The following is a 22,665-nucleotide window of genomic DNA, read 5'->3' on the forward strand; positions in this document are numbered from 1 at the left end:
ATATGCCAGGCATTGTACCACATTATGCCAGGCACTGGGGATACAAAAAATCAATGTTATGCTCTTGAAAGACAAATCTAGTAGGGAAAGGGTGGAACTACATGTTCGTGAAATGTCATACCATAATGTGCTGGAAATTATACCTATGTCTGTCCTATCTTCTCAAGTATCCACATGTGAATTGGTCCATTTCACCTAAGTTGTGAAATGTATATAGAGTTGTTCATATTATTCTTTTATTTTACTTTTGATATCTGTAGACTCTGATATCCCATTTCACTCCTGCTACTAAATATGTGTGTCTTCTGTCATTTTATTCTTTGTTAGTCTTACTAGAGGTTTGTCAATTTTATTGATATTTTTAAAGAACCAGCACTTTGTTTCATTCATTTTCTCTAGTTTTTCTGTTATCAATTTCATTAATTTCTGCTTTTTATTCCTTCCTTCCTTCTGCTTGCTCTGGTTTTTATTTTGCTATTTTCCTCTACATTCTTTAAGTGAGATTTTAGATTATGGTTTGGAGACTTTTCCTTTTTTCTATTTATGAATACTTAGTGCTATAAATTCCCCTCTGAAATTACAGTCTCAGAAAAAAAAAAAAAGATATGGCCACAAATATGGGGATAAATAGCAGAAATTTTAAAGATGACCAAGTGGGAAATAGAACAAATGACCAAGAAAGGAAAATTCTCCAAGGTAAGACACAAAAATATTCAAACCCAACTACATGACAAAGGCAGTATTACTAAAACATTCCTCAAAACAAAAAGACTTGAACTGAATGACCTCAAGTAAAGGACCACAAAGCCAACCACATATAAGAAAGGAAAAACCCAAACAAAGAACATAACCCACCAAATCTGCATTACAGATAATGCAAGAGACGGAGCAGGCAATGTACAGGACACAAAAAGACTTGCAGAATCTCATTTTTCCAGTTATGACTCTTAGATGAGCTTCTTTACTACTCCGAGAACTTCACAGATTCCTAAATGCTGCCCAACAGGAGCTAAGGCTGTGCACACGTGAAGGATAAGTGTAGAACTATAATGATTTCATTTGAGTTACCCCACTCCATAAAAAAATGTTATTATAATTTCAAATATAATATATGGAAGAATAAAATAGTTTTTTGCTTACCCTCTGAGCTTTTGCAAGTTCTTCTTTTAATCTTTCATAGCCCTTTTCTCTCACTTCCAAAACAGATGGGCTTCGTAAACGGGACAGGCTATCGGTACTCAACCCGAAAATATCATCATTGCCATCACAAGCCTCTGTTACAGTAGCACCCTGCAAAAACTCCCTCTCTGCACTACAGTTGTCCTTTCTCGAAGTTAATTTAGTTAACCCAGCTGTTACTCCAGAGGTAGAACAAGGTGCGGGGTCTGTCACATTGATGCTGTAAGGGAGAGTTCAGAAAACATTAGAGTATGCTCAAATGTAACTGGCATAAACACACAGGTCTAAAACACTCAGGCCATAAACATACAGGTCTATCCAATTTGGTAGCCACTATATTTAATTAATAGCATGTCCTCAGTCAAAGCTAATGTAGTTTCAGTCCTTAATAGCCACATGTGGCTAATGGCTACTATATTAGCACAAGATACATTTTCATTATCACAGAAAGTTCTATTGAGTAGAACTGCTCTAGAACGGAGGTCCGCAAACTAAATGCAGGCTAAATCCAGTCTGCCACCTGTTTTTAAAAGGCCCACAAGCCAAGGATTATTTTTACATTTCAAATGGTTGTGAAAAATCAAAATAGTATTTTGTGGCACGAGAAAATTATATGAAATTCAAAACTCAGTGTCCACATGTGAGGTCTTTTTTGGAGCTTATTCATTTACGCACTGTCTATGGCTGCTTTTGCACTTTTAACAGTAAAGGTGAATAGTCGCACAGAAACTGTATGGCCCGCAAAGCCTAAAATACTTACTATCTGCCCCTTTACATAAAACGTTTGCTGACCCCTGCTGTTGAACAGTAACATGTATTGCTCTTCATGGACAAGCTTACAGTAGTCAAATTTTCTAAAACGTTAAAACTTAAAATAAGGTAACCAAGCAAACTGTCCATTTGTTTAATACTCCTAAACAGGCATTTTGATGATCTCTTACCTGATACTAGATATTTCTGAACAGTTTAAACGTCTGGGAGATGAATACACAGGTTGTGTAGGAAGGTCAGAGACATCTAAAGCGTTAGCCTGGAGAGGGGCCGAGCACAAAGCTGAAGGGTGCGGCCGGTAGATGACACCCGGCGAGGTAGTCTGCTCATGAGCTCCCGATTCATACACGCCGAGGAGGTCTGGAGAAGTAGGTGAAGCAAGGTTTACTTCATGGAAGCCTTCCAAGGGGTCATTAGCCATAGCAAAAGCCTCATCATAAAATAACCTACATTAAAACAAAAAGCATGTAATTATTTTGGTAAGCCATTTAAAATTAAAAGAAAATGTATAATTATAAAATGTGTTTACAATCTGTTATAAAGTATAAGCTTACAATAAAAGAGAGAGCAAAGAAAAAAAACTATAATCATTTCACATTTAAGTTCCCTGACAGTATAAATACTACAAAAGGCAAATAATTTGATTTGGAATAAATTTGAAAGTGACAGCTAATACTGTTAAAGCGAGTCAATTAATAAGTAACAATGAGGAATGAATAAAAATTTGCTTGATATTTTTACTTTGTTATCATATGTGATTTTTTTAGTTAGAATAAGTAGAAGAGGCAGTAAAATATACACAGAGTGCCAAAAAAGTATACACATTTTAAGAAAGGAAAAACTATTAAAATTGTAATAATATATACTGATAACAAAAGACGAATACAAGTCATGTGTATAAATTTTTTTGGCACCCCCGGTATTTTGAATGAGACAGACCTGAGTTCAATTCTCTGTTCTGTTCTGCCTCATATTGGTTATGTGACTTTGGGTGAATCAGTGTTTTTTCTTCTTTTGTATTTTCAAATACATAATTTCAAATTTACATAAGAATTGCAGAGCTCTTATGTATCTTTCATCCAGATTATGAAACTGTTAACATTTTGGAATCATTTAATAGCTTTCAGACATGATACCCACTATCCTTTAATATCACGTGTATATATCTTAAGTACAAGTACATTCTCCCGTGTATATATCTTAAGTACAAGGACATTCTCCTATCTAACCACAAAACCATCATCAAAATCGAGAAATTAATGTTGGTCAATATTACCATCCAATTAACAGGCCCCAATCAATTTTCTTTGATTGTTTCAACAATGTCCTTTGTAGGCCCAGAATCTAATCCAGGACAACTATATTACATTTCTCTAAGCCTTAAATTTTTTTCTCTGACAGGATGAGAATGGGATAAAAATATTCCCTCCCTTCTCCAGATTGCTGTGAAGATTAAGGGAGACAATCCACATAAAATACTTAGCAGCGTGCTATGTATCTGGCAATAGTATGGCGTCAATAAACATTTGTTACCATAGTCAGCCATTAACAATAAGCTGTCTGTTTCAGTTCTCCCTATACAAAAAAGTATTTCATGTACTACTCAATTACAACATAGTGTACATTAAAACTAAAAAGTGTACCATTTAAAGTTTTCACTTGAAGAATCTAAAAGAAATCTTAGAACTCCTTTACTGATTTCCCACTCTATAGCAGGGGTGTCCAAACTGCAGCCCGCGGGCCAACTGCGGCCCACAATCCATTGTTAATTGGCCCGCAGCAAACTCCAAAAATATATTTAGTTTACTTAAACCAGGTGAGGCAATACATACTTCACCTCGAGTGAGTGGCCCGGCTGTTTGTGTATTTTACCGCATATGGCCCTTGGTAAAAAACGTTGAAAAAAGTTTGGACACCCCTGGTCTACAGGATAAAGCACAAACTTATAAGCTCAAAAATCAAGGTCTTCTATTATCTGAACCCAACCTCTTTCCAATTTTTTCCTTCCTACAATAGTACTTGGATAATCATGAGTAATAACTTCCCAGAGCTTCCCCAAATTCCCATATATAAGCACCAAAGTAGCACTGAATCTCTTCATTATATATATAAAAAAAACTCATTCATTAAACTGAAAATTTTAACTCTCATACCCTTAATAAAAAGTGTTAAAAATAAGTAGAGAACAAAGGCTGCTGTAAAATTGGGAAAGAAGTGAGTTGACTAAATATTTACATATTCTCTCAGAATTAAAGATTACAAGTCACAGACCCTCAAGAATATATATGGACAATCAAAACTGTAACTACTAAATCTACAAATGCCAAATTCAAATCCAATCAGTTTTCTTTACTGTAGCAAATAGTAATTTCAGTCCTCAAAATGAAACTAGTCCTTGATTTTTCACCCAAATATTTCACTATGCCAAATGAAAAATCACACTAACAAGGAATTTAAAGTGTTAAATACTAATTATAATTTATTATTTTTTCATCCAAGAGAATATTTTTCATTCCTTATTCATAATTCACACATACAAACACACCAAGCAAACATCTAACCCTGAATATTTCATTTCCACTTGAATATAATTTACTAATCAATTCACTTCAAGGCAGCAAATAGGGTTATCAAACTTTGACATTTTATCAGTAACTATTTTATGATGCGTTCTATCCCATATACTTCTAATTCATCTCTCTACATCTTAGAGAATCACTGAATCATAGAATGTGAAACCATTTGCATTTCTGGAAATGCAAAAAAAATAGTACAAATCCTATGGAGGAAAATTTAATATCTAGCCGTATGATGTACTCATTAAACCTATGACCCAGCATGCCCACTTTTAGGGTTTTATCACCAAGATAAACTGACAAAATAATAAAGATACATGCATATGGCTAGCAATACTAGCAGAAGATTGATTGCCGTCTTGTATACAAGACTAACTGAATGAACTAAGATACATCCTCATAATGAAGCAGTATGCAGCTGCAAAAAAATGCGTAATATCTACATACTGCTATGAAGTGATCTGGAAGATATACTGACAAGTTAAAAAACTGTGTAAACTAAGCTACCTTTTATCTAGGAAAGGAGAAAATACAAACTTACTTATATGTATATATAACATATAGGTATTTATATGTATATGTACTTATATTTTAGAAATGGAAGGATAAACCAAAACTAAGAAAAATCACTACCTATAGGAAGAGGGAGAGAACAGAAAAAGGGGACAGGCATGAAAGCTAAATTTTTCTGAATGGACCTTGCCTTGTAGATTTGAATTTGAGCTTATAACCATGTAAATGATTAAACAAAATTAAATTTTAAAAAAGAATCCCTAAAAATAAAACAAATGAACCTCACTGTATATTGAGCTGGCAGCTTACCCACATGGGGGAAAGCTACAGCAAATGCTTTTAAAACATAGTAATAAAACTATATATTCCTAGCGGAATATATTCTAAGGACAAAAGGAAATGGAAAAAAACTATAAACTATCTTCAGTAATCCTATTAGTATTAATGCTAATATTGCTATTCTGAAACTATTATATGTAAGATTAAGCAAATTATTATGTTAATGTCACTTGGAACAGATTTTTAGCATATGAGAAGAGACATAAATATAAAATCAAAAAAGTTAAAACTCTGAAGTCCTAAATTTTTATCAGAAATATCAGGAAAAAATTTTCTATTAGGAAAATAATTTCTTACTTTAGCCACTGAAAAGGTATAGCAACACTAACCAGCTCAGGAGCAATGAGTAGGTACGTACTCCTTGTGCTCAGAATAATACCATTTCCTACGGAAAAAAAAAAGAACAAGGACTCCTGGAAAAATGGTTGAGTCCAGGCCCAGGGCAGTAAGTACAAAAGGACCCTGGAACATCTTGTTATACAAGAAAACAGGAAGCAAGAAAGCTATCAAAGACTACTGGAGTGACATCAAAGCACTCCCACTAACCAAAGATGGGACAATCTGAACATCAAAAAGGATAGTATCTGTAAAGAACTGAAACAAAAATATTTTTAAATCCATGAGTTCATGATGACACCAAAGTTCAATCTCACTGGTCCCCTTTGATCGGTGCTATGGAACCAATTTCTTATTTTGAAAACTGGTAAAATAAAGGAAAGAATCATATATTTATCTTGACTCTCCTGTATATCATGGAACTAAACAGTTTATGAGAAAAAGTTCTTCCTTTGAAAAGGATTCCACTTAAATATAACTTTGCAATCCTAATGAAATAATGGGTCTAGGCAATAATTATCAAGAACTATTAAAACCCTAAGGTGAAAATCTGTCTGGGGAACTCCATAATTAACGGATCGGTATGACAGTACCTGAATGACACCTTATCACAAAAAGGGAGAAAATCTGACATTAAGAGGATTATGTGGTAAAAGAGGAAATGAACATCCCCACCATCCATGAAGCATTCTAGCCCCCTAAGAAAAAAAAGGATTCCAATCCAATCAAGTGTCTAGGTTTTCATCAGTTTATAGGAAACACAGAGAAGAATATATTAAATAACATCATAGGGATAAAAACAGCAAAATCTAGACTTTGGGAAACTACTGGACAAACCACAAGAAATATGATAGGACATTTAGGGAATGACAGTTTTTGACACTACTGAAACTAACAAAGGAAAAAGACAGAAAATCAGACTGGAGGGGCACACATGACAGATCATTAAAAGCTTCATTTAACATGGAAAATGTTGCTTGCAATTTATCCTGAAGGGATGATCAGCTGCACATTTTAGAAAGTGTCTATGTACTGTGCTATAAGAACTTTAACTTCTTAGAAAGAAGAAAATAGAGGCAATTGGTTAAAAGGCTACTGCTACAGGCTAGGCAAGCGATTATGAAGGTCTGATCTCATGCCAAAGGCATACGTTACGAATGGGGTAGATGGAGGCGTAAATAAACTGGAAAAAAAGAAGTAGAGGTAATTAAAAAGAGACTGAAGAGATATAACTAAATACCATGTGTAGATCTTTTTTGAATTCTTATTTGAATAAACCAAATGTAAAAAACGAATACTATGAGACAATTCATATACTTTTATTATGTTTACATTTACAACCCTGTTGTTAACTACAAGCAACAAAACTCTCATAAATTTGAACTATTTCAATAATTTTCATTCTTTTTCCTCTGATCTAAGTAATCTTAGCTTAAGGCTATAGCTGTTTAATTTTGTGTTGCTGATATCCTAAGATAAACAAACATTACGTTTTCACTTTTTTCAAACCATGACTATATACATTTTAAGCTTATGAACTATCTCATTTACTTATAAATTGAAAGGAAAAGCAGAAGGAAAAAAGAGAAATAGCAAGTTAATGCTACCTGTTGCAAGTATCCCTCTCTTCCTTTAGTCCCCTCATTTCCGTTTCTACTGCTAGATCAATTTCTATACATCCTAACATTCTTCCCCTGACTATCCATCACCAAACACAGCACAGTACCTACTGAGTTCCAAGCCCAATGCTAAACTATAAAATGGAATAAAATGACTTAAGCTCTCCCCTCAAAGCTTGCATACTCTAGAGAAAGAGACCTCTTTATCAATGAACATTATAAATACAATGTAAATATCAAAATACATACCAAAATAGAGGCATGCACTCAGTGCTTTGGAAGCATAAAAGAAAAAAACGTACTACCTGACAAAGCTAAGGACATCAGTACAGAAAAACTAATATAGCTGGAGTTTTCAAAAGTTCAGGTATTTTATCACTGGGATATCAACATTTAAGTAATTAATTTAGTAACCAATTTACTACCCTTTATTGAAATCCATCTTAACCAGAACTATACAGGACAAAGGTTTAGCTTGATAAAGCATGCTCCCTTCAGAATACCTTCAAAGCTTCGTCACTACCTCAACACTGAACCATCTCTACCACACTGCTCATCCTTTCTTCCTCCCTACTCTCCAGCTACTCTGACATTTAGTCTTATTTGGCACTTATTAAAATGACAAACATATATATATACATATATACACACACACACACACATATATGTGTGTATATATATATATATATCAAAAGTTCCTTCTAAATTTTGGGGAACTTATAAAAGATCCAGGAATAATTATATGGCCTACCTTTCTGACGCCTTATGAATATTTTCCTTTAATTACCACTGTGACTTGCAGAGCAGATATTCAATGAATATTTGATTTTTAAAAAATCTCTGGTGACACATGAAGGATTATGTATTACATTAAGTATCTCATGAGAGCTAAATTAAAAACAATTCTTCAGCATTACAACCCATACATGTGGAAGTAGGAGAGCGCAATGGCTAGGAGCATGGACATTAAAACAAACTGCCAGACTAACCTAGTCCTGTAACTTCATTTAGCTGTGTGATCTTGAGCACGCTACCTCTCTCTACTATAAAAAGGGATGGAATTAGGGATTACCTAACTCCTAGGTCACTGTGAGAGGAAATTCCTATAGTGCTTACTTAGACCAGAACCTGATACATGGTAAACTCTACCCAATGGTGACAGTGTATCACCATCATCAGAAAACTTGAATATTTTTTAAGCCAGAAATACAAATGATAAGAACACCTTTCAGAAGGTATGTAGACCAGGAATGGAAGAAGCAAGCACATTAAGAGTTCCATTTTGGGCAGTCACACTCAGTTTTTAAACCTGGCTCTGCCATTAATCAGCTACATCACCATTGGCAACTAAGTAACCATAGGCAAATTATTTCACCTCTCTGAGTCTCAACTTCCTAAACTGTAAAATGCGATCCCACCTATATCCCAGGAATGTCCCCACGACTAAAAGAGTCAGGAACCGAAAGCAAAAGCACTGGGCCTGGCCCACTGTCAAGGTTATATGTGTCCCTTTCCCCCACCTCCTCACATCTCATGTGGAGTATTTCACTAAATTTCATCCATTAAAAAGTTAATATTAGGTTGAACCATATGAAAAACAAATTCATATGGTTCCATCAAATACTGTATCAATTCACAAACGGAGAAAATAAACTCAGGGAGGTGAAGTGATCTACTCAAGGCCATATGCACGGTAAGTAAAGGGAGCTAAAACTTAAAAGAAGAATTGTTTTAAGATTTAATAATTTTTCATTTGGCCAGCTAATTGATTCAATGAGTCCTGCTCAGGATGGGAGGAAAGAAAGTTAATATTAACCACAATAATGTATGTAAAACTACTGTAACCTACAAGCTTTTGTTCTGCCATATTAAAAAAAAAAAATGATGGGGAGCTAGATTTCTAAGAACCTTTCAATTTTAAAAGTTATTTATGGAGTGTCTATATGTGTGTTGGAGTGGTTGAGGGTTTAGGGAAAAATAGACGAAAAATATTAAAGGAAGAATATACATAACTACACTAATTCAAAAAGTACAATTGTATCTAATTAGAAACCCAGCTAATTACAAACCCCACAAGCAGCTGAACATCAAATAGCCATCCGGATGAGAGGTTAGAGGTATTCAATACCACAGATGAGTTGACTGCCAAACACATAAAAAAGAGCTGTATTAAATGTATCCACTTTGGGGGGTGGCCGGTTAGCTCAGTTGGCGCTAATAACCCAAGGTTGCCAGTTTGAGCTGCGCATGGGCTGCGTCCTCCTTAAAAAAAAAAAAAAAGAAAAAGAAAAAGAAAAATTAGGAGGAGAACTAGATTAAGTAACCTAAAAAAAAAAAAACTGTATCCACTCTGATTCACAAAGGTATGCACTAAGGAGTGGAAAAAGAAAAAAACCAAAAGGCTTTTCTTCTAATAGCAAGAAATACACCATTGTAGTAAAATTGTACGTAACTGCTAAGTTTTTTCTATACATTCCACCAGGGCTTCAGGATTAGATCATTTAATCCATATTTGGGATACAACATCCACCCAAACATGAAAACTCCTATCAAAATGCACAGTACTAGTAAATAAATAACAAATGTTAACAGAACAAGGCCCCATAAAACTGGTGGACTATTTAACAGCATCAGATATTCACTATGATTGGTCTACAAATGTATTCTGCCTCTTCTCCTTGATTTGTCATTCACGTTTTGTTTTTTTAACTGCATGAACAAAAAATGAGGATGAGGATAATGAACAGAACCTGGGTCTTTCAATAGATTTACAATGGAACAGTTTTGCTTTAATCCTCTTATCGGCCCCTGCTCCAATTATGTAATCATTCCATGGCAAAAGATTACACGGATCTTTCCCTACACTAAAATGAAGGAGCTGGAGAGAGAAACACAAGAGTGTGAAACAGGTAGCCTCGGAATATGTTGTATTTCCTCGAAACTAAATTGTTCGCCTCTTAGGAATCGGTATTAACTCAGCGCTCTCAATTTACCCTTTAGCCATTACAGATTGTTTTTTTTAATCCCTTAACCACTGGCTACTCTTCACGTGCTGTAGATCCCAACAAACACCATCACTTCCAGAATCCATTAAGCTCGCTTGTCCCCCGGCGGCCGGAGCGAGTTGTCATCGCTGGAAGAGCAATGTAATCACAATTATGTCTGTCTGTGCAGCTCGTCTCAACTCCCCGAAACAAAAGTCAGCTGAACTGGGCTGCCTCCTACCGCACGACTCCAGGGCGCTTGTTCTTGCCCACCAGGTTTCACCGAAACCTCCCGAGAGTGACCTCTACGCCTCGAGATGGTGCCTCACACGTCTTTTACTGAGACCCCTGGTCCTCGCCTACAGCTTCACCACCACCCGGCTCCCGCGCGGAACCGAGCTCCAGACTTACTCCGGAACTCTCTTCCGACTCCCCTCCGCGACCCCGTGCCCTCAGCCGCGCGCGCCCCGCCTACAGGTAACCCAGCTCCCGGCTCCCCGCCGCGGGTGCTCGGGACCGCGCAGTTAATGAGTAACGCGCCCGTGCCCGGGGAGCGGGGGAGGAGCCGCCGCCGCCCGACGTCCACCGGCGGTCCCTGGGGGTGCCCAGATGCCCCGAGCCCCGCGCCTCCGCCGCCGCTTACTGGGGTTCCGGAGCCTGCGTGCCGAGGCGAGGGAGCGCGCTGGCCGGGCCGGGCATCCGGGTCGGATCTCCGTGCACCGCGCCCTCCGCCGCGCCCGCAGCTGCACCTGCCACGGCCGCCCCCCAGGCCGGCTCGCGTGAGGCGGGCGCCAAAGGGGGGCGGTGTTCCGCGCCCCGGGCCTCTCCGTCCCGCCGCCGCACTCACCTGAGGAACCCACGACGGCCGCTGCCCGCGCTCAGGGGCGCTCACAGAGCCCCACAGAGCGCGCCCCCAAACAGCGAGAGGCGGACGACCGCCGGCCGACGCCGCTCCACTTCGCCGCGGCGGGCGCACTGCGCCGGGAGCCGCCGAGGGAGCGTGGGACTGCGCCTGCGCCGTGAGCGGGGCCTGAAGCGGCCTGGCCCCACCGTGGGAAGGCCGGCTGGGGGCGGGGCTGGGGCGGTGCAGGGGCGGTGCCTCGTGGGGCCCGAGGGGCCTGCGCGCTCCCGCGCCCCCTGGCGCCAAGAGGGGCTCTTCCCAGGTACCGGGGTTTGGGACCCAGGTGTTGCTGAGGGCGGTTTCCCGGGGAACGAGACTGAGTCGGCGCACAGCCTTGTTTCCCTGGGCTCCACAGGAAGTCTTGGGTTAACTTCGAGTGTGCTGGGCTCGGTCGGAGTCGGAAACAGAACCTTCGATGTTAGTTGACAACTGCTAGAACCAACCTGAAACTTGGTGTCCATATATACCTTACAACGTGCGCGTGTGGGTGTGTCGGGGGTGCGAGGTGGGGCGTCCGATAGAACCCAGATCCCGTCATCCCAGCTACTGCTAGAGCATTCGAGAATGTCGTTTCTGTACCTGCCTTCTCTCATCTTTTGTGTCAACTGTATCAAACTTCCACACCTCTTTAGGAACTCCAGGTAGGAAAAGTGAAAGTACAGAACCAAGCTCCTAAAATCTGATCAAAAAGAGGCAATCACTGTGTGTGTCTCTGTTTACTAAAAGGGATGCGTGCAATTTATATAATACACATAGGGAATAGGATAATCATTCCGTATATGGAGTACATCTATTCGAGGCAGTGAATAAGAGAGTCGGTTATGTGTATGGCTATAGGAATCAGAATTCCTGGGTTTGAATTTGCCACCTCCTAGCTGTGTGACCTTGGGCAAGTTAATCTTTAATAGCCCCAATTTTCTCAACAGTAAATGAAGATGGTAAGAGTACTTACCTCACTGAGTCGTTGAGAGATTAAATGGTTTAATAATGTAAAACACTTAGTGTGCTGCATGACACAGAGAGCCTAATGAATATTAGCTGTATTATTAATAACATTATTACCATTAGCATCCACCTATAATCCAAACAGAAACCTAGAAAGTCATTATTTACTCATTTATACCACATCTCCAATATATCAAGTCCTATCCATTCTAATTCCCAAATAATTCTTAAATTTATCCTACCTCATATTCACTGCTGCTAAATATGACCTTCCTCATTAATAGACCCCTAACTACTCTTCCTTATACCATGTCGTTCATGTCATGTCATGAATGAATGCCATTCATTCATCAGACATTTATTGTGCTCCATCTATGTGCCTACTGCTGGACATAGGGACATAGAAACCATTACACATAATCTCTACCACAGACTCAAACATAGTGAGGGAGACAAATACACATATGTCAATTACTGTGAGCTTCTTGAGAACAGGCACAAGGCCTGACATGTAGTAGGGCTGGCTCAATAAATGCAGAATGAGTGAATGACATACATGGAGATATACTCTCTTGGTATAGAAACGTTTACAGGACCAGTCCTATAATATATTCTACATAGGACCTAAGACGTCGTTCATCTGTAGGAAATAGTAAGCGATAGCCATAGGTCTAAATCCGATGTTGGTTTATTTACAAATCACCCACTATCCATGAGGCTATTTGGAATCTATGAGTACTTAGAGGTGTTTTCTCTCACATACTTAATCTGCCATCATAGTTTGAGAATGCAGAAAGTGATATGGGTAGTTACCTACAATAATACTTTAGTGTCCTTGCAGCACAGAAACCAAAGTACATTACAGAGTGTTAGATACTCAGAATCTCAGCCTGCAAAATATATAATGTGTTGTGAGGAGCCTAAGTTAGATTGCCCAACCATAAGTTAAAGAGATAGATACTTCACCACTTTAAAAACATGATTTTTAGTGTGCTGAAAATCACACCAGATTTTGTAGTGTGCTCAAGTTTGCCTCCTTTGTCTTTCATTGAAAAATAAATGACAGTATACAACTAATGTCAAATACAATATATAAAATAATATTATATATTTTTTTAAATCTTAAGACTTTCCCATCCATACCTGGGACCAGAAAACAAAGGAGATGAATGCAGATATCTAGAAATTTAAAATTGAACAAATCATTCTAAGGTTGTTTCCCTTTGTTATAACTTTTATTGCTTGTTTGCCTCTGTTTTATTTTCAAAGTTCAGAAAATGTTGTATATTTACATGGTACTTTCCAGTAATTGCATTTAGATGGTACTTTCCAGACTTCACATAAATTATGTCATGAGTCCTTTACAAAAAAATAATTTGACATAGGTAGAAAGGTAGTTATTCTTCATTGTTACAGATGGAGAACTTGGACCACCAGGGTTAGGGCTCTGGTCTTCAGAATGCCAGGTAATATATTACAAACAAATGAAGTTAAAACTCTTTTTTAAAAAAAAAAGCATACTGGATTTCATGTCCAGCAGTATGGCAGACTAGATACTGGTTGATTCTCCCACCCAAAACAACTAAAAGTGCTAAATAAAATATACGAAACATCTTATCAAACATATCAATCAGCTGACAAGAACCCTCAAGGGCAAAAACTAGGTAAAAGCAGGAACTCAGTAAATAACAACGAGGAAAAAAAAGGGGGGTGTGGTTACTGGGAAAAAAGTGCCAAGGGCAATCTGTCATTTCCTTGTCCAACAAAATAGTTCCTCGTGGGTCAGTGCTCACTGCTCACATTCCCATAAAAATTTGCCTTCACGACTCCTGTACAAAAACAGAGCTGTCTTTAAAGTATCTTTCATTAGGTCACTTATGTACAACTCTGCATTTCAGGCCATTTTTCTAATGTTGGAATGAATGACTGAAAAGATCTGAGGGCTGAGAGAAAAGAGCTTAGACTCTAAAAAGTATGGTTTCCTTCAAAAGAGTCACTTCAGCCAGTGGGCTCTCAACCACAAGGTTGCCAGTTCAACTCCTCGAGTCCCGCAAGGGATGGTGGGCAGCGCCCCCTGCAACTAAAATTGAACATGGCACCTTGAGCTGAGCTGCTGCTGAGCTCCCAGATGGCTCAGTTGGTTGGAGTGCTTCCTCTCAACCACAAGGTTGCCGGTTCGACTCCCGCAAGGGATGGTGGGCTGCGCCCCCTGCAACTAGCAATGGCAACTGGATCTGGAGCTGAGCTGTGCCCTCCACCACTAAGATTGAAAGGACAACAACTTGACTTGGAAAAAAAGTCCTGGAAGTACACAGTGTTCCCCAATAAAGTCCTGTTCCCCTTCCCCAATAAAAATCTTTAATAAAAAAAAAAAAAGAGTCACTTCAACAAGCTACATATGTATAAGGAAATGTTTTGAGAATGAGCTTTGGATCCAGTTTATTTCACAGACACACAATTTGCCATCCATTAAGCACATATTTATTTATTGCTTCTCTAAGCCAGGTACATAAATAATCTGCAGGAAGAAGAAAGAGAAGGAGAGACGAGACTTAATGAGAGGGCTTCCTGGCTTTCCCACAGTGTTTCAGTCCCAGGTTCCAGTCTATTTCTGAGACTTCCTTCATTCATCACTTCCCATGTGTTCTGTGAGAAATCCTTGTATCCTTAAAATAATTCCCCCATTTTGCTTAGATTTTGAATGGAAAATAATACTTTTCATGGAGAGATTGGTTTCCGTAGCAGTTAAAAACTCAAAATAACAGTAACTTAAGCAAAATAAAATTTATTCCTCTCCTGTAAATGTAGGAATTCCAGGGTTGAAGTGGTGGCTCTCTGATCAACGTGGACACAGCCACCTTCTGTCATGTGTCTTCACCATCTTGAACATGCAGCTTCTGCCTTATGGTCCATGATGGCTGCTCAAGCTCCAGCTATCACATCCTTATTTCCAGACAATAGAAAGGAGATGGGGAAGAGAAGAGCACGCGTCTTTACTTAAGAACATGTGCAGAAGTTGTATACATCACCACACTTACACCTATTGGTCAGAACTTGACTGTAAGTGATGTTCAAACATGTAGTCTCTTTTAAGTGGCCATGTGCCCAGCTAAAAATCAGTGGTTCTAATACTAAAGAAGAATGGGAGGGCAAATACTGGAGAAAACTAGCAGTCTGGCTCATCATCAGAGATCAGACTTAGGGTCAGAGAAACAGTGATGGGGTAGAACATACAAATAGAGCAAAGACATTGTAAGGAAAACATGCAGTGTGTTCAGGGATGGTAAGCAATGCAGATTAGTTGGCACATAGAACAACTGCAGGTAGATAAGCCCAGAAAGATACATGGGAGCCAGATTGTAGCTCATAAACGCCCATGGGAGCCAGATTGTAGTTCATAAATGCCATGTGGTGGTCAGAAGAGAGTTCCTGAAAGATTTTGAGCTGGAGAGTGAAATGATCAAAACCATGCTTTAGGAAGAGGAATGTGGTGGCAACGGCGACAACGTATTTGAGTGAGGAATGACTAGAGGTAAAGGAATTAGATAGGAAGCTACTATGAGAGTGAGTGCGTATATTGCAATGAAAACAGGCAAGGAGAAACATTTCAGAGGATGAATTTGTCTGACGCAACAAGTAATTAGATCCTCCCTCCCTCCCTCTCTTTCGTATTCAGCGTCCGTTATCCTTTTGGGGATCAGCAGAAAGACTTTATTTGGGAAAGTACACTTTCACCGTGTTCAGTTCATATGATTCAAATGGAACTGAATTCCCCCCCAGTTCAAGGTAAGCATGTGACCCAGGCATACCCAATTCAAGAATCTTGGTCTCTGGGATTAGTTCATAATAAGCAAATGACTCAAGCAGGCAATGACAGTAGCTGGCAATGGAGAACATGGCGGGGAATGAGACTGACGGAGTAGGCAGATCTGAGAAGTAAAAAGACCCAGTATGAGTCCTGATCACATTATTTGACGTCCTGGATCAAGTTGTGACTGAAGCTGAAGCACCTGAACTTTTTAGTTATATGAGCCAGTGATTTTCTCTTTGCTTAAGCCAGTCTGTGTTGGGTTTTTGGCCACTTGCAACTCAATATACAGAAATAAAGGCAAAGAAAGCATCAATGATCATTCCAAGCTTTAAAAACAGTGTAGTCTACCTTTGTCATACATAGTATTAATAGACTTGACTGATAAATTTTATCTGTTCCCAAAAAATCAACTCTGCCTTCAAAGAGAGGATATTTGGTATAATTCGGAATGATCGCAGTTATGCTATGAAAGCTCTAAATGTACTTACAGCGTCATAACATATTAGAGCTGGAGGAAACCTCTAAGTCATCTCACCTCTCCACCTATATTCACAAATGAGGAACCTGAGACCCAGAAAGATGAAGTGCTTTATCCAAAGTCACAGAGCTACTATGTGCTGGTCTCAGTCTGACATTTCAAAACAGGACATCTAAAAAATATGTTCAAATACATTTGAAATACATATGATAGAAATAACTCCCTACAAAGCAACCATTTTGAAAGGACAATATTCATTTGGAAAGCATAGGCACGAGAACTGACTCTGGGTGGTGAACACACAATGGGATTTATAGCTGATGTATTACAGAATTGTACACCTGAAATCTATGTAACTTTACTAACAATTGTCACCCCAATAAACTTTAATTAAAAAAAAGAAAGAAAGTAAAAGAAAGCATAGGCATGCCAGCAATATTCACCACAACCTCGTGAGGCTAGGTGATCTTTCTGCACAATGTTGCTGTGACTCACGTCACTGTACCTTAAGTGACACCAGTCACGCTGTGTTGATCACTGATAACTGGACCTGGATAGATACCGGAGCAAAAAGCAACCTGTGTGGTTGGTTAGTTTGGGTATGAGGAAGGTCAACCTTCTGAAGGGGCATGAAGCTCTCCACGTCAGGGATCCTCCATCCTGTTGACTGAAATCAACCCAGAGTTCCTCTCTCTTTGAAAATATGAATGCTAAGTGTGCACACAGACAGTGGTCATTCAAGCTCAACTGGTAACTCAAATCAGGATAAACTATCCTTGATGAGGCCTGATGTTCATCCTCGTGATAGAAATACTGGGACCCACATGCCCTGTAATGTCTAATAATCCCTATATCTTTGCAATTATTCCTTTATGCATTCATTCCCTTATTTATTGAATGTTCCTTACAGGACACATGCTGATTTAGATGTGGGGGAATATGACAGAGAATAAGACAACGTCACTACCTTTATGGTGCTTCCATTCTAGTGGAGGAGACAGTCAATACAGGAATAGATATAAAACATAACGTTAAGTACCGTGTTTCCCCGAAAATAAGACCTAGCCGGACCATCAGCTCTAATGTGCCTTTTGGAGCAAAAATTAATACAAGACCCGGTATTATATTATATTACATTACATTACATTATGTTATATCAGACCGGGTCTTATATTAAAATAAGACCGAGTCTTATATTAATTTTTGCTCCAAAAGACGCATTACAGCTGATGATCCGGCTAGGTCTTACTTTCAGGGAAGCACGATATATATATTATATACATGTTTGTATATTTATAAATATATATAAATATATATGAGAGAGGGAGAAGAAAAATATATTTTCTTTTCATATAGCCATGGACTATTCACAAAAATTTACTATACATTAAAATGGGCTTCAAACAGGCCTGGGAATTTTATGTCTTATAGACAGGGGGAATGTTCCTGTATTCTCAGCCTTCTTTTAGTACAGCTGGCTTCTCTTTTACTTCCTTTACATATTGAACTTGCAGATGTAAAAAAAAATAAATAAATAAAGCTTGAAAAATCACTGTGACACACAAACAACAACGTAAAACTATTTTGTTTTAAATTTGTAAGATGTAAACCCATGTGCCAAATATATAGAATAGAATGCTGTAAAGCAGCAGTATCCATTAGATGACCTAACTGACTCTTGATTAGCTAGAACACACGAACTTTTCAATGTCTGTCTCTGTCAGCAAGGAATTTGAGAAGTTTGGTATAAACATGGATGTTTACCACAGGTGGAGTACTGCAATGAAAGGGAGTGGGTGGATGCTTCAATACTAATTCAAAACAGAAGTCTGATGCTGCTTGTATCAGGCCAGTTTGTGATTTGAGCTGTGTAAGAAAGATTCTTTTCCTGGTGCAAGAGTGGGAGCTATTGTTGTTGTCAACATTTTTCATGCAGGTGCCCTTGCCCACCACCAGACTGGACAAAGACAAAGCACTGTGAGCAGTTTGGATTTATTTTAATGCAGTCAGAAGTGCATTATGGGAACGTGTTAAAGAAGTGTTTTGAGGTCAAGAACTTTAGGCATGAGAAGGTTCTCAGAGGCCCAACTTACTCATGCAGGGGCCCAAGAGATTGTGCTTTCTTGCTGATCTGATGAAACATCTGAATGTACCGAGCTTGAAACCCCAGAGGAAAGGAAGGGTTTTTGTTTCAGGAAGTGAAGATCTCAGGCTCAAACCAGACATATGAATTGAGCTCATGGCAACTTCTCTGAGCTTAACAGAATTATAGATTTTGAGGAGTTGCTGTACTATTTTGGTAGAAATAAAGTCTAAATTCCAGAAGACATATTTTGATGAATATGAAACAGACTTTTAAGTTTCTGCAGTTGCTTTTGGTGTGCAAACCTCAAGATGTGTTTGCACTACCAAGAGTCTCTCCTATCTGTGTAACCTGGTAGCAAGAGGAATTCAATTTCACAAACCTGGAAGAAAACTATGCTATCAAAAAAGACAATTTAATTAGAGTTTGAGAAGTGGCATATGATTTGCAAATTTGTCCTAAATTTCTGTCTACATGGCTCTCTCTTCCATGAAACTGCTGAAATCTAGGTTGACAGCAACTGTCAGTAACCAGAATTTGGAGTAGAAATTCAGCTGTAAACTGCTTGAATACAGTTCAGACATCTCAAGAATTGTTTAGTCACATACATAACTGTGTTGCCATTGACATAATCAAAATTAATCAACGAATTTTTGCTTTAGGTAAATATCTTTCAGGACCAGAAATACGATGACATCATCCCCATGTGAAACAAATCTTGCCAGACAGGCAGACACTTTTGGCTGCAAGGAATGGGCATCTGTCCCCAATTCGATGCCAGCAATGCCAGCTCAAGGCCCCGATGATACAGATAATTGTACAATCTGACCTTGAGGCAAAGAGCTGGAAGCAAGATGGGAAATATCTAAATACTGCTTAGCATGGTATAGTATAAGGAGTGAATGAACAATACAAACTTTTAGTCTGTCACTTAGGGAATTGAAATTTTCAGCATATTGTTATTATGAGGCTTTGAGTCAGGCCTCACCAAGAGATATGAGTCATCCCTAGTTTTGGTAGGCTACGTGTGCATTTTTATTAATAGTTGCCTAAATAATTTTGAAGGATTATTTTTACATTATCCTAAAAAATCCATAGTTTTGAATATCGGTAGGAGAGAATTCAGGCCACACATATATGAGTTTGTGATTATCCATAAAATGTGGACATCACTGTTCTAAAAAAAAATAGAGAGGACTTCTGATGTGAACATGACTAGTTATATTAGTATTTTCTCTTTCTATCTTTGAAAATCATTTAAGAGCTACATCTCCCCCCAACCCAAATCCACAAATCTTTCTTTTTTCTTTTGCAAACTAGGATACAAGAATACTTGAGATCCTAAAACGTGTATAAAGGTGGCCAAAAGCAGCTGAGAATGGACAGAAATGGTGTGGGAGGAAGTAAAGAGAAGAAACACAGAGACAGATGTCAACAGCAAGAAGGCCAGCTAGACACGGCTAGCAAAAGTGTAATTCCTGAAGGTAAGGAACACATTCTGAGTTACAGAAACTGTATCTTTTGTTTGCAAAAGGAGGTGTGGAAACTGGGGCAAGCCATGCTGCCAACAAAAGACCCTATACCAGTTTGATTCAGAAAGATAGTGCAAGTGGGACTGCACAAAGAATCCCACAGGGAAGCCATATTTGCAGGAAGCAATCTGTTCAGATGGCAGCAGGGAAAAGAGCCTGCATTTAGTGAAAAACCAGCTCTTTCCCACCCTTACACCCACTTGTGCTGGAAACTCTTGCAAACAGCTGGCCCAGGAAAATACACTTCATTCAATAATGAGATGTAAGAAAGGAAGTAGCGCAGCACCAATATAGAGACACTGTCACAGAAATTTTGGAAAAACAGGAGCAAAACTGAACATATGAAGAACTCTTTACCAGTAAAATGTTACTATGGCAGACACATTTTTGAAAAATATCTTTCCCTGAATTAGGGGGGGGAATGAAACAATCACCTCTGAAATAAATGAAAGAGAGAGAGAGAGAGAGAGAGAGAGAGAGAGAGAGAGAGAGAGAGAGAGAGAGAGCAGAAATGCAGTAATTCAAGGAAGATACAATGAGATAGCAGGAGGTGGTGAAATGAAACATTGAAGAATTCAAAAGAGAAGCAGTAGAAAAAACAAAACCACCACAAAAATGAAGAGAAAAATAAGAAGAAACTTAAGATAATATAGAGAAAAGAAATGAGAAAAACAAGCAAAATAAAATGAAATATTGAATCAAAAAAATTAGAAACAAAATAATAGCTACAGAAAACAGGTGAAGGAGATTTTTTTTTTTTAAACTTACAATTGGTGTCCCCAAGGAAAAGACCCAAAATAATGGAACAAAACAAATATTTAAAAATGTAATTGAAGAAAACTTTGTTCAATTACAAGAAAACTTACTTCTCTTTATTTAAAGAATATATTATATGCCAAGGACATTTTACCTGGTGTAGCTACAAACTACAAAGAGAAGGAACTAATCCTTTTGGGAGGTTGCAAACAATCAAGTCACTTATAAAGGGGAAAATATCAGGCTGTCCTTAGATTCTGCACAGCAACATTCATTACAAGAAGACAATGGAGTAACATATACATGATACTCAAATATAGAAAGTGAACACAAAGACTTCTTATGCTTGAAAGTATAAAGACAACAAAGAGTTTTTAATATGCAAAGCCCCAGGTAACATTATTCCTATTAGCCATTCTTAAGAAAACTACTAAAAGATGAACTGTAGACAAAAAAAAAAAAAAAGATAAGTGGCAAAACTACAGCAAAAGGACTGCTTGTGAACATTGTATTAAATGGAATTCTTCCATTGAGCCCTCTGGAGTTCATCCATCATCAGCCAAGTTCCCTATATTCTCAACCTCTTCGCTGAACATTTCATTCATTTCCTGACTCCAGAAACTGGCTCTCCTCCAGGGATATTGCTTCCTCTGCAACCACCTTACTTAGTGGCTGTTTTTTCTCCCACAGTCTTCATGTACCTATCTGGGCCTAACGTTGGGGTAGGCTACCTCTTCACTCTCACTGTCACTTTCAAACTTTTCTCGCTCCCGTCCCTGAAATCTCCAGCTTTAAATCTCATGTTCAGATTAGTTCACCCCATAATATTCATTTTTGCTGTCATCTAGTGACACTTGATCATGTTCTCTTTTTTTTTCCTTTCTTTCTTTCTTTTTTTTTTTTGCCTGTCATGTTTTTTATTAATTACTAATTTTTTTTTATTTTTCCATTAGAGTTAACATACAATATTATATTAGTTTCACATGTACCACATAGTGATTAGACATTAATACACCTTATGAAGTGATCCCTCTGATAAGTCTAGTACCCATCTGACATCATACATAGTTATTACAATAATATTGACTGTATGTTGTAATTTACATTCCTGTGACCATTTTGTAATTGCCAATTTGTCCTTCTCAGTACCTTCACCCTTTTCACTCATCTCCCCAAACCCCCTCCTATCTGGCAACCATCAATTTGTTCTCTGTATCTATGAGTTGGTTTCTGTTTTGTTTGTTCATTTATTTTGTTTTTTAGGTTCCACATACAAGTGAAATCACATGGCATTTGTCTTTCTCTGTCTGATGTCTTTCTCTGTCTGACTTACTACACTCAGCATAACACCCTCTAGGTCCATCCATGTTGTCACAACTAGTAAGAGTTCATTCTTTTTTATGGTAGAGTAATATTCCTTTGTATATATGTACCACATCTTCTTTATCCATTTGTCTATCTATGGATACTTAGGCTGCTGCCATATTTTGGCGATTGTAAATAATGCTGCAATGTTTTTCAGTGATATTAGGTCCTGTCTGATAATCTCTGTCTTTAGTCTTAATTCTTAGTGATTTCAATGAATATTGTGGGTGATCTTTCCAGCCCCATAGTCTCTCAGTTTTTGGAAGTCCTCCACTCAAATGATGTTCTCGACCATACCTCAGTCACTCACCCCAGAGTCATGCCCTAGATCTTGTCATTATCCATAGCTTCATGATCTTACATTCATCATTTTACTTTCTGACATCTCACTTCCCATTTTCCAATTTATTCCCTTTAGTAGCCCAACTCCAACAATACTTTGATCCCTAATCAAGGGGGGGAATGATACAAAGTTAT

At 38.3% G+C, this 22,665-nt stretch overlaps 1 protein-coding gene across 6 annotated transcripts in view; it reads right to left on the reverse strand.

Moving 5' to 3' along the window:
* The window catches only part of RAB3IP (RAB3A interacting protein), a 31,304-nt gene extending 20,000 nt beyond the window's left edge, over positions 1-11,304 (reverse strand). Inside the window, exons 1-3 of one of the 6 annotated variants that reach the window (XM_074325427.1) lie at positions 11,165-11,301; positions 2,121-2,396; positions 1,141-1,399 (exon numbers count right to left, since the gene is read on the reverse strand). In XM_074325427.1, coding sequence (XP_074181528.1) covers positions 1,141-1,399; positions 2,121-2,371 — 510 coding nt within the window. In that variant the 5' untranslated portion in view covers positions 2,372-2,396; positions 11,165-11,301. Of the gene's footprint in view, positions 1-1,140; positions 1,400-2,120; positions 2,397-9,402; positions 9,556-10,728; positions 10,821-11,164 lie in introns of those variants that run through there. The other 5 variants (XM_019748958.2, XM_074325428.1, XM_019748957.2 and 2 more) reach the window with 5 other exon arrangements.
* Positions 11,305-22,665: the final 11,361 nt, after the last annotated feature.

Source organism: Rhinolophus sinicus, linkage group LG02 (genome assembly GCF_036562045.2).
Source record: "Rhinolophus sinicus isolate RSC01 linkage group LG02, ASM3656204v1, whole genome shotgun sequence".
Classification (NCBI taxonomy): Eukaryota; Metazoa; Chordata; class Mammalia; order Chiroptera; family Rhinolophidae; genus Rhinolophus; species Rhinolophus sinicus.